The 13,370-nt window shown below is 46.1% G+C and overlaps 1 protein-coding gene across 2 annotated transcripts in view; it reads left to right on the top strand.

The window, feature by feature from the left end:
* Nucleotides 1-13,370, top strand: part of CSF3R (colony stimulating factor 3 receptor) — a 245,400-nt gene that overhangs the window by 212,878 nt on the left and 19,152 nt on the right. For both annotated transcript variants that reach the window (XM_069622636.1, XM_069622635.1), the window contains exon 15: nucleotides 146-227. In XM_069622636.1, the coding sequence (XP_069478737.1) occupies nucleotides 146-227 (82 nt within the window). The remainder of the gene's footprint in view (nucleotides 1-145; nucleotides 228-13,370) is intronic.

Here is a 13,370-nt window from a genome sequence, read left to right as displayed (position 1 = left end):
AATCTAAAAGCAGGTCTTTGGACTTGAATGAAGATAGTGAATTAAAATGTTAACAGGCTTACCAAGTGTGGTTTAAAGCCTCTTGAAACAGTCTTTTGTTCAACATATTCACACCATCTTAAATGTTCTGTTTTATCACCAATAGAGTGAAGAATCGATTGTGGCCGAATGTACCAGACCCAGCCAACAGCAGTTCAGGAAAATGGATCCCTGCAGAGTTACAAGAGGTAATGAGCTATGTTGTGGCTTCATTGTCATTTCACACAAAAGACCATTTCACTTCCGCAACAGTTCCCTTGGGAACGTCCCAAGGAGGATTCATACCAAAGGTTGGCATGCTTTAGTGGGAATCTCCTTGCTGTGCATGTCCAGTGTTGGACATGGACATGAAATAGGCCTGGGCTGCCAAAAAATAAAGTGCACCACAGCAACAAAAAACTGGCACACGTCTGCAAATTGCAGAGGTGGACAACTTTTTTGCAGTAAATGATTTGCGAAGAAGGTGGAGGGGCGTTACTGGTTTCCTTTGCCGTTGTTAAATTTGATCTATGTCTTTGCGATCAATGCGCGGCCCGAAATTCCGACGACGAGAATGTCGACTTCTAAAATCGCACCGTGCAGTGCTCACATCGATCACTTTTTCCCCACATCCACATTCCCACTACCCCTTTATACCCATACTTAACTCTCAGCAGCACACTTCTTTGTGTGCTGCCGACTCCCCTCTATCCTTGCAACGTCAGTTCCCTTCCACTAACATGGGTCGAAACTAGCTCCGTAGGGTCCTTCTTTTTTGTTTTCTTATTTTTTTTTTACTTTATTGTCCCCCATTATCCATGTAACGGAAGCGGGGAAAACCTCTGCAACTCCAGAAACCATTATACCGAACAAGGGGAGCAGTGGACACCCCCGAAAACCCCTGCTCCCCTTGTTCAGTATAATGGGATTTGGTATTATGGTTGCAGCCGAATGCATATTAAACACACATTCAGCATTTTTGTCGGTATTTTGGGCCGATACCATTGCATCGTATGGCCTGAGTCAAAATCCACGGTTAACATTTATTTGTTGCTTGCACAGTGAAAACATCATCACAAACTTGTATTTATTATTTTCCAGAACCGGACAGGACAAGATAGTTTTCATGTGAAATATATGGATTTGTGTTTAACAAGTTGTACAGTAAAATGATTACACTCAAAAACTAAGTGACTGTAGAGAGAAGTCTCTTTGAAGAACTGTGGAACTCTTACTCCTGGCATAGATTGAGAGCGGCACGGCTTACGCCACTTCCATCTTGGCAGCAGGTTAAAGCAGGCCTTCTATTTCTCAGAGAGAAACTTGCAACAGGCTGCTTGTGACATTTTCTACACCCAAGCCAAGGTGTAGTGGCTTTCTTTGCCCACAGGACTAATTGTTTCTGTGTCTAGGTTTCTTATGTGAACATATGCTATTTTGGGTTTGCCGGTGTGAGGAGAAGGGCAGCCTGGACCTGGGGCCGACCCGAGTCTCTCCACAATGACTTTTCCAGCATTGGACACAGTTCCCACTCACCCATTGGGAGTGTGATCTGAAGAATACTCCATGACACATATTACTTATAACTGTTTGACGAAAGGCTGCTTTATTCCAAGGCAGGTCAGCTTACAATATACCCTTCTTATCAAATGTGTTTTTTTTATACTTCAGTTTTCCCATTCCACATCCGTTATTCTTTCTCCATTACCTCTCCTGATTAACTCCCTCCATAAGTACTTTGTATCCTCTTTCCCTGCTGGTCCCGCTAGCCTAGTAGGGTCTACACTGCATTTCTGTATTTGTCTCTTTTTATTTTTCAGGCGCCTGTGGTATCTGGAGGAAAGGCCCCAGAGGCGTCCTGACGCTACGACGTCAGGACACAAGGAAAAATAGGAAAGGCCTGACGCTACGACGTCAGGACGCAAGGAAAAATAGGAAAGGCCTGACGCTACAACGTCAGGACACAAGACAAAATAGGAAAGGCCAGACGCTACAACGTCAGGACGCAAGACAAAATAGGAAAGGCCTGACGCTACAACGTCAGGACGCAAGACAAAATAAGAAAAGAGCCGACTCAGGAGTGAGCAACCCACCAGTGCGTCCGTGTCATTCTTGCCTCATAGCCAGCCCCACAGGGCCTCAGCTAGCGCATACTTGCCAACCCTACCGATTTAGGCGGTAGGATACCGCTTTTTAAGCAGTCCTACCGCCTACCGATTTTTTTCCACCAAATACCGATTTTTTGGCAAAAAAAAAAGTATATTTTTTTTTAAACATTTTTTTTTTTTTGCCCACGTCAGCTCGGGGGAGTCTTTCAAGGGCTCCCCCGAGCTGGCGTACCGGGAGAATGCCCGGCATGCAGGCTTTTAATGTCAAAGGCACCCACGGCGGTGGGCTAAAGCGCCCCTCCGCCGCGGGTGCCTTTGGCAAAAGGCGCCATTAGCCCCCCACCACGCCAGCTTGGGGGAGTCTTTCAAGGACTTCCCCGAGCTGGCGTAGCGGGAGAAGGCGCGGCATGCAGGCTGTTAATGTGAAAGGCACCCACGGCGGTGGGCTAAAAGCACCCCTCTGCCGCGGGTGCCTTTGGCAAAAGGCGCCATTAGCCCCCCACCACGCCAACTCGGGGGAGTCTTTCAAGGACTTCCCCGAGCTGGCGTAGCAGGAGAAGGCGCGGCATGCAGGCTGTTAATGTCAAAGGCACCCACGGCAGTGGGCTAAAAGCGCCCCTCCGCCGCGGGTGCCTTTGGCAAAAGGCGCCATTAGCCCCCCACCACGCCGCCTCGGGGGAGTCTTTCAAGGACTTCCCTGAGCTGGCGTAGCGGGAGAAGGCGCAGCATGCAGGCTTTTAATGTCAAAGGCACCCACGGCGGTGGGCTAAAAGTGCCCCTCCACCGCGGGTGCCTTTTGGCCAAAGGCGCCATTAGCCCCCCACCACGCCAGCTCGGGGGAGTCTTTCAAGGACTTCCCCAAGCTGGCGTAGCGGGAGAAGGCGCAGCATGCAGGCGTTGATGTAAAAGGCGACCACGGCGGTGGGCTAAGGGCGCCCCTCCGCCGCGAGTGCCTTTCACAAAAGGCGCCATTACCCCCCCACCACGTCAACTCCGGTGAGTCTTTCAAGGGCTCCCCCGAGCTGGCGTGATGGCAGAAGGTGTGGCAGGCGCCTCATTGTCATTGAATGCACCCGCGGCGGCGGGCTCATTCAATGACAATGGGTTGCTGACGCGCCCTATTCCTATCATTACCTCCTCGCTTGACTATTTTTGAAACTTTAAGATTCCTACAGATTTTTGGTCACAGAATGTTGGCATGTATGCTAGCGGTGAGGCCCACCCCGGCACCCCCTCAATATCACACTGGCGACCAGGCAGGCACATACCCACGGAAGGCATGTGTGTGCTGATTAGAGCCTGTCTTACATACATGCCAACATTCACAAGTATATTCCACAGGGAAATCGGGGGACGTACATTTTCCTATAGGAATGCATTGGGACTATAGTTATTTTAGGCGGGAGACTGTGAAAAATTGTGATATTTTTCACCGAAAAATCAGGAGTCTCCCACCTAAATCGGGAGGGTTGGCATGTATCTTATCCCAACTTCCTTCCACTTCAAACTGTCCTTATAATGGATAATGGGGCGCCTGCAGGAGGCTGGGGAGGCGCACTGGGTACCAGGGTGGAGGCAGAGCAGGGGGGTCCGCCACTCCACTCTCTCAGGCTCCACAACTGGCAGGGTTATGAGAGATATGAAGGTTGGAACTGCAGTATCAGGGAGCATGGAAACATAGCATGTGTATGTACCATTGCCCGGCAAAACACCTGTCCGGTCCTGCACTCTTTCCCCTGCGAATGTCCCAAGCACGCTTCATACCAAAAGTGAGCGTGCTTCAGTGGGCGTGCCCCTACTGCGCATGCCTGCTTCTGTGCCCAGTCCAACTTCATGCGGTGGGGATCTCTGGGGGAAGGCGGAAAGTAACTCTGTACAAGCAAGATCACAACCAATGCTTCCTTAATATTCCCCCGATTAACACAATACACGGTTTCAATAAAATAATGGACGCTCAAAGGGAAGCCCTTTTTGCGCTGTCACAAAGAAATGAACATTAAAAGTAAATGTTATGAAGAATTTGTGCTAGAACCGAAAAGGATAGCAGAGGTCCCAGCACAGGCACACAAAAATGCCCATCTAATTATGCAATTTAAATGTAAAATAAAAGTAACAGACGTGCTAATGAGTTAAAATGTAAGCAGCAGGTGGTGGGGGCATGTATTGGGGGCCTTGGTGGGTTAAAGTTTGGCCGGTTTTGGCTGTGACATAATTGTCTTTGCGGCCGAATTCACCACAGTCAATTCAGCCACAAAGAATTCAGCCACGGCCAAATCGTATGCATCCTATTAGTTAAGGTGGCAAGGCGAGAACTCACATCAAAGTGAAGAACGCCTTCGGGTAAACGTGTACACATACTAACATAAAGTGCTTTAAGTGGGATAGAAAATTGAGAGGGCTCTAGCGTGCTGTGAGGCACATTTTTGGGGGTTGGGCCTACAAAATGTTTGGCGCACCCTCAAATCCCAGGGCTCATTATGAGTTCCCCGGTATCTGGCCAGTAATTCCTGCAGGTAAACTACTGTACTGTCTCTGCCACCTGATATCCTGGTATCACCGAGTCTTTAGCTCACTATCGTTCACAGAGAAGAAATATCCCAAACATATCAGTCTTTGTCCTGTCCTGGGGCAGTCCAGCATCAAAATGCTAGGCAATTCTCCTCTGAACAAGAGTACCAACAGCAACCCCAGACACGTGTTTCGGTCTGGTTGAACCTCATCAATAGGGTGGAGCTGTGCCTCTCTAAGAATTGTGAGCAAGGGGTCCACGTCTGGATTCCCCTAGTAACTTAGGGTGAGACCCAAAGTTGCTTAAATATGCAAATTAACAAGGGGATCCTGGGAGTCCCTCTGCCAGACATTAATCCTGGTTACGAGAGACTTACCCAGAGTCTTTAGCTCACTATCTTTCACAGAGAATAAATATCCCAAACATATCAGTCTTTGTCCTGGCCTGGGGCAGTCCAGCACCGAAATGCTAGGCAATTCTCCTCTGAACAAGAGTACCAACAGCAACCCCAGACAGGTGTTTTTGTCTGGTTGAACCTCATCAGTAGGGAGGAGCTGGGCCTCTCTAAGAATAGTGAGCAAGGGGTCCACGTCTGGATTCCCCTAGTAACTTAGGGTGAGACCCAAAGTTACTTAAATATTACTCACTATTCTTAGAGAGACACAGCTACACCCTACTGATGAGGTTCAACCAGACCGAAACACGTGTCTGGGGTTGCTGTTGGTACTCTTGTTCAGAGAATTGCCTAGCATTTCGGTGCTGGACTGCCACAGGCAGGACAAAGACTGATATGTTTGGGATATTTCATCTCTGTGAAAGATAGTGAGCTAAAGTCTCTGGGTAAGGCTCTTGTAACCAAGACTCATGTCTGGCAGAGAGTCTCCTAGGACCCTCCTTGTTATTTGCATATTTCAAGTAACTTTGGGTCTCACCCTAAGTTACTAGGGGAATCCAGACGTGGACTCCTTGCTCACTATTCTTAGAGAGGCACAGCTCCACCCTACTGATGAGGTTAAACCAGACCGAAACACATGTCTGGGGTTGCTGTTGGTACTCTTGTTCAGAGGAGAATTGCCTAGCATTTCGGTGCTGGACTGCCACAGGCAGGACAAAAACGGATACGTTTGGGATATTTCGTCTCTGTGAAAGGTAGTGAGCTAAAGACTCCGGGTAAGGCTCTTGTAACCAGGACTCATGTCTGGCAGAGAGTCTCCCAGGACTCTGCATTGTTCTTTGCTTATACATATATTCACATGGGTGATTAAGCACACAAGTGCATACCGAAATTTCCCGAGTTTGGCACAAATACATGTTAATATTACATTGTGAACAGAGACTGGCTGACAACCAGTGGTCGAAGTCAGCGGGAGCGGTTGGGAGCGGTGCTCCTCTACTGTTTTAAATTAAGTTTTACTGCTCCTATATTTATATTTTAAAAAGAAACCGTCCCGGAATTGTTTTGTGTTAAAATAAAAGTGTAGGATGAAGTTGAAACTTGCACTTTCAGTGCTCTACGATGAACATTCCCTTAAATAGCAAGTGCCTGTGTTTGGGGGTTTGTATTGTGTGTGGGAGCGGCATGGTGATGGGGATTGTGGCGAGTGGGTGCAGGCCAGCAGGGAAGATAGTTCCACTACTTCTTTTCGTACACTTCAACCACTGCTGACAACTATATATCACTTGATACTGGGAAACATCCTCACGCTATTTTGTGAGGCGTATGAATCCCAACGAAAGAATATGAGGCCTATGAACAGTCAGGGATGCATTTTAGGTTGAACCAAGAAGGGTTGCCCTCTCGTCGAATACCAACTAAAAGGTGGGTGAGATAACGATGTATCCTGGCACCTAGCCCCTTATATGTGTACATTATAATTCTAATTAGTTATTTATAACACACTTAATACCAAGAGGTTTCTAAGCGCGGAGCCGGGGATCGAACCTTGCTTTCAAGGCGAGCACGTTGCCCCTGAGCTATCCTCCTGGTCCTACATATTGACTGTAGGAGATCATCTGATGTCCCCGGCTTTTGCTTCTCCCCGATTGCAAAATCTAAAGATGACCTATTTAAGCTATGCAGATCCTTACATTCTACTGTACTGAATGGAGTCTGCAGCATCTATTAAACACTTTTGCGAATTATGCACATTTTAATTCTCTTGAAAAATATGCAGTGCACCATGAAGAGGATGGAAACGGCCTATCAGTGGAAAGCAGGCGGTGAGCTGCTGGAAAGAGTAGATCATTTTATTTACTTAGATCCAAGTCCCACAAGTGATGTATAAAACAGTGGTTGAACTCTCGTACCCTAGATATGGCTAACGAGTTGGGACGTGTGGATTCGAGATGTGGTACATTTTCAGTCATTCTGATGGTGAAATATTAAGAAGGTAAAATTGTTCCAAGACTCCTACATGGAATAGAAAATTCCTTCTTATGGTTATTGGAAATAAGCATCCGGAGGGATTGATTTGGAGAAGGGTACTGCATGTTCCAAAATCTATCCCACCCCAATTAATCGGCGACGAACAGGGATTAATCTCACTCGAAAGTAGAGAGCTATGGAGGCATCTGTCATTTTTCAGAAAGATAATAGAACCGTTGGAAAGATTGCTATTCTGTGATTTGAACAGGTTGTTGAAGGAGAATAGGCCAGGCTACCTAAGAGGGTTTATGGCATTCTGCACTAAAGTGCTCAAGGATCAGGATACGATTGAGGTGGTTCTTGGTGAGAATCCAGTCACGGTCAAAATCCAAGTTTATAAAAATGACAATGAGAGAACTTCACTTAGATATAAATCTCTTGAACACTTGATATCGGAATATAAGAAGTTGGGACTCCTAGACCCATATCTGTTGAATTATCTGAGCAGATACATTAGGAGAGCGTTCCTGAAATTTAAATGGAACCTCCATTATCAAAGTAGGTATTGGTTAGGTAAAAACGAATATGATAGGTTATTTGTAACATGCTTAATACCCAGAGGTTTCTAAGCAGAGACCCGGGGATCGAACCTGTGTTGCTCCGTGTGTCTTGTTTCCAAGGCAAGCACATTGTCCCTGAGCTATCCACCCGAGACATCAAATGGTAATGTGGTTTGTCACTTCTGTGAGGAAAGTGCCTTGAAGGAAACGCTTTATCACTTATTGAGGGAGTATACCTTGCTACATGCGAAAAGGATGTTCTTTTTTAAGAAGCATGTTGATTGGGATCATTCATATTGTGATAAGGGAGGTGAGTTCTGGAAGACATAATTAGCCAGTCGTATAACTACACAGGTCCTATCAGTGGTAGGGTTTATTGAAAGTCTGAACCTGGAGACAGTTGAAGTATGATATAGAATTAAGATGAACATTTTTATGGAATTTCAAAGTTGCTTTTTGAAATTTGTTTTTTAAACTGAATTACATTTTTTCTTTTTATTACTTTATTTGATGTATACATTGTAAGTATTGAGAATGAATAGTAATGTTTTGATTCAAGTTTTATATTGAAATGTTAAGCAACTGTGTCTGTTTTCATTTATGTTTTTAGGAATTATATGTCTTTTTGTATATGTTAAAGGTTATTTGTTTAGCCATATAACCAATAAAAAAGGAGGCCTATCTCAACAAAACAATTCAGCATTTACACACATAAAAAGCCCAACAAATATATGTCACCCTTGCCTCAGGCACACACATGCACGTAGGCATGGGTGACAAATTTTGATGTTCGCTACGGGATGTGACAAATCACTGATATTCATCCCTTTGAGGCTAGGGAGGTGAGCCCACTTTAGTGGTTGAGGCAAGTGGGACCTCAATGGGAGAGACCCCCGTAACAGGACAAGTGAGGAACTCCCTAGACCACATATCATAACCGCATACATGGGACTGCCTGCTATGAAGAATAATGTGACATCTTTATATTTGGCTGAAGGCAATGCTGAAACAAACCAATATGAAAAAGGAAAAGACAATGTCTCTTTAGGGATAGACGTATATTTAACTGGGATGAGTGAAAACCGAGAAAGAGAGAGTTTCATACTCAGGGGAAGCCCCCTGACATCATCACGCCTTGGAGAGGCAGAGCAGAGACAGGGCCCGGAACCCTCGACTTTCAAGGAAGCCAAGAACACCAGTGCAGGACGCAGAAGGCCGACGCATACACCAACTGAGAAACGGTTGTGAAGTAGGAAAGAGGAACCATGTACCAGGTGGTGGCATGACCACAACTATATCATGGTGGGCAGGAAGACGCCGGGGCCATAACACTGAGACCATCACGGCTGGGAACGCGAGCAGCTCCCTATCACCTGCACTCGTATATGGCAGCAGGCAGAGTTGAAGCCGATAAGGGGAAGTCGGCGAATTTACGGAACGAGAAGCCGAGGAACGAGAAGCCAGATAACGAAGAGGACTATCCGAGTAAGTGCCGAGCCCTGCAAGATTCCCATGCATATACGGAGGCACCGCAAGAACGGGAAGTCTTTGAGGCTGCCGGCCCACCATTATATGCATGGATAAACTCATCCCAGTCATAAGGACGAGATACATAATATAAGACTGTCAAAAGAGAATTGTAAAAAACCAGCAAAGCAAGGAACAAAGAACCCATATGGCGGAATAGAGGAAGGCGGTATTTTATGAAGAGAGAAACTCGTCCCAGTCCTAAGAACAAGATATTACCTATAAGACCAGATCATTGGAGATTTGAAAAACTCATAAACAGGGATCTAATAACCCCGTGCCGGAAATAGAAAGACACTGGAAACAAAAACCATGTGGGGAAGGGAAATTACCCTATGACTTAAGATGCACACATTGGAGAAAGCATGGCAAAGAATCATGTAATGAAAGATGTGAGATAAGAATTTCAAGTGTACAAGATAGGGGAAGAGATATTCCAAGAAAGAGAACCCAGGAGTAAGAAAGTCTGAAATGGGATCAAGACATGCCCAAGCTTGGAAAGCTTGAACTAAAAGGTTGGGAAAAGTCTATGAATTTAGACAAGAGTGTGAAAACGCTTCTGAAGGGAAGAGGTGATAAGCATTGTACTGCAGAGAGTACAAGAACCAATAACATTTTGGAAGAGCTGCAAAAGCTTATCAAAGAGACTATCCAAGAAGATTACATTAAGAAACATGTTTACGAAATAGAAACCATTATATAAAAGATACTATCAGAAGATAAGAGAGGACTAGGGGAAGTGAGACATTCTATTGGCCTACTTTAAATTGGCTATATATAGTGGTAGGGTCAGGTAGAGTTAGTTTGGATGGAGGACATTTTTTTCTTTGGACTTCCTGACAACTGCTGAGCACCTTTTGTTCCTTTATATATACTGAGTTCCCTCTAGCGATAGGGAAAAGGAAGCCTTATTATAATTTCATTAAAGATAATTCAGAATGTCCTTAACTTGTCCGACTCCTTCTTCTGGAGCCGTACCCATCCACAGGTTGGCACAACCAATTTTTGGGCACATTGTGCATCAAAAAGTGGAAAAAAGCCATAAGATAAACAGGCATGTCTAAACATATAACATTTCAGCAACAGTACCTAACCCGCTGAGCTGTCTTTACTCAGTATTCTGCTTTTGGATCTACACATTCCCCCTACATGTTCTGCACCTGCCAAACAGCTTTGGCCTTTCCATCCCTCTCCTTCCCCCTTCACCCCGCAATTAAGGCTCATGTAGATCATTGATGAAAGCGGCCTTCCTACTTTTAGGTGACCAGCATGTAGAAATGTACTGATATTCAAAAATTAGCTACATACACAAATAAACATATATTCAGGGTGTATGTGAAGATACTTTATTCTGTTCCTAAAGTTCTTTTTCATCTCTATGGAATCTACTTCTCTGACATCCGGTAGGTGAGCGTAGTAGCGCTGATCGATTTCTTCTCGCTCACCCGGGACAACGGAGAGGGAGCATCATCGCTCTGTTGTTTTTCTCCTCTTGTAAACTCTAGCTCCACCACCGCCCAAATTCCGCTCTGACTCACGAGCAGCATGCACCTTGACGCGGAATGGACCGCGCCGAAGGGATGGAGCATGCCACTGCATCCTCCCCAATTGTTCTCATAAAGGTTTACCTAAGCAATTGTCAATTAAAGTATATACTGAACATACCTCTCAGGAACTCGTCTTCCTCTTCTGGGTCTCTTTTTGCTTGAATATAGGTGTGTGTCTTCTTCATGTAGGTCCCCCCTTTCTTTGCCTCTTCTCTTTTTTTCTTCTCCGCTGGGTAGAGTTGGTGCTTTGCTAGATGGTGCATTGGGCTCTTCCCTGATCTTGTCAGGTGAAGCACCGTGCATTCTCTACGAGATGTTTCTGTTGCTTGTTTCGTATCTTCTCTTCTTCTGGTACATTGCTATCGTGGCCATGTTCCACTTTTTTCCTTCTTCGACTGTTATGGTGTCGTGGTGTGTTTCCGTGACAGTCAGTGGTTGACTGTATTTGGACGATGTGTCCTTGTCCTTCTGAGCCATACGTATTTTCACTACGTCTCCCACCTTTATATCTCTGGCCTGCGTTGCGTTGCGAGCATCAAAAGGTTTCTCGCTGTTGTTCTTGGTGACTTGCCACCCTTCTCATGATCTCTGCTGCGTCTATGGTTTTCCCGAGGTTCTCCTGGTGCATCCATGCTGGGTTTTGCTTCGTGTTAGCTTTCCGTCCTCTCATCAGCTGGAAAGGCGTTACTCCTGTGGTGGAATTTACTGTAACTCTGTGGGCTGAGATTGTTTGTTGAACTGCTTCATAGCAATCTACGCTACATGCTCTTGCTTGCTGAATTGCTTCCTTGATCATGCAGTTTGCTAGCTTTGCTTGTCTATTTCGATTGGGGATAGAGGGATACCCGTATGTGCTTTATAGTATATCTGGACAGGAGGTTTGTCATCTGTGCCGATGCAAATTGTACTGAATTATCCAAGACTACTTCCTCTGGACATCCTTCCCTCCTGAAGACTCGTGAGAGCATGGATTGTTGAACGTGTTGTTAGCTCACCCATGAATTCGGTTTCATGCCACTTAAATGTGTAATCCACCTTCAATATTCACCTTGACTCTCCTGAAGCTGCCACTGAACTCTTCCGCAGCCTCTGTGACTTTCTTTCCCTCACCATTCATCCCTCCGGTCCGACACACTCAGCCAGACACACCTTGGATGCTCTCATCCCAGCAGATAACCCCATCTCCAACCTTCTGACTACACCTCTCTCCCGGTCTGACCATGCTCTCCTGTCCTCTCACCTGGATCTCTAAGGACCCCTTCTACGCCTCTGCCTGCACTGTCATTCGATGAAGCGAGTGTCAGTTGCTGCTTTTGCTGCCACTTTATTTCCCCCATCCACTCCTGCCACGGACTCCCACACTGACTCTGTACTTGCTAATCTTCACCTCTCTATCACCAATACCCTGGACATCCTTGCCCTGTCATGAGGATCAGCATAAAGCCTGCCTCCAAACACAACACCTGGTATGACTCTGACCTAGTCTATCTGAAACGCAAGTGCGGTGTTGCTGAGCAGAAGTGGGGGGCGTCAGGCACATCCTCTAACAAACTGGCCTGCTGCCTGCTCCAAAGGCAATACAGACTCTCCATTAGCTTGAAGAAGAGGGCCATATCCAATCCTGCATCTCTGGGACCACTATCAACAGGGTCAAACTGTGCCAATCCTACTGCAGTCTCCACATCTCCCTTGCCATCCCTGACCCTCTTTACTTCAATGGCCTCCCACTTCTTAACCAAAACACGGAACATCCTGTCCTCACTCTCCTCTACACCCCTCACTCCTCCCTCCCCAGCTCTCAGGCCTCCCTTGGCCACGCTCACCTTCCCTCCTACTCTCCTCTTTCTCACCCATAGCACCGGATGAGGTCTCTAGACAAGTCCTCTCTATGAAAGTCTCCTCCAAACAGGTGCTCCCCTGGTCCTCCAGAACTATTAAGGACAACATTGCCTTCCTTGCGCCGGTCCTGGCTGATTCTGTAATCACTCCTTCCACTACCCCTCAAGCACTCTGTTGCACATCCTCTCCTCTAACCTCGAATTAGCATTCCAGTTGTGTCTGATACAGGTGATCCCGGGACACGTGCAGTTTTATTGATGAGGTAGCTACGAATTTCAGTCCCCATGTTTCTCGGGCGAGATTGCGTCGAGAGGGTGTTTATATATTCTTCCTCACACATCTGGGTCCAGGTTAGTGCATTTAGCCACATTATAAAGGTAGGAGGGGAGGATCGTTTCCAACACTGAAGGATGCATTTGTTAGCCACCATACAGCTTATATTCATAAAAGCAGATTTTTTTCTTGACACTGGTATTGCCCCAAAACCCAAACAGCACCCCTATTGGGTCTGGATCCACGGTGGTACGTACGATGTCAGAGAGTGACTGTAAGAATTCACCCCAATAGTCCAGGAGTTCCCTGCATGTACAAAACATGTGTGTATGATCGGCTGCCTCCGTCTGGCACCGAGGGCAAATATGTGTCAGGTTACGGTTGAACTTATTTAGTTTGTGTGGTGTGTAATATAACCTGTTCAGTAGTTTGTATTGAATGCTGCGGTACCTAAAATTAAGGGAAACCCTACGTGTGTGAGAGCAGAGTGTCATCCACATGTCGTATGTGATCTCAAGGTCAAGTTAGTTCACCCAATCATTACGTACTTTAGGAGGGGGATCAGGGGCTTTCGCTACTAACATTTTGTATAGTGTGGAGACCACGTTACGGGCACCACTTGAG

This window comes from Ambystoma mexicanum, chromosome 11 (assembly GCF_040938575.1).
Source record: "Ambystoma mexicanum isolate Mex_15411 chromosome 11, UKY_AmexF1_1, whole genome shotgun sequence".
Taxonomy (NCBI): Eukaryota; Metazoa; Chordata; class Amphibia; order Caudata; family Ambystomatidae; genus Ambystoma; species Ambystoma mexicanum.
This window is presented reverse-complemented; position numbering and strand designations above follow the sequence as displayed.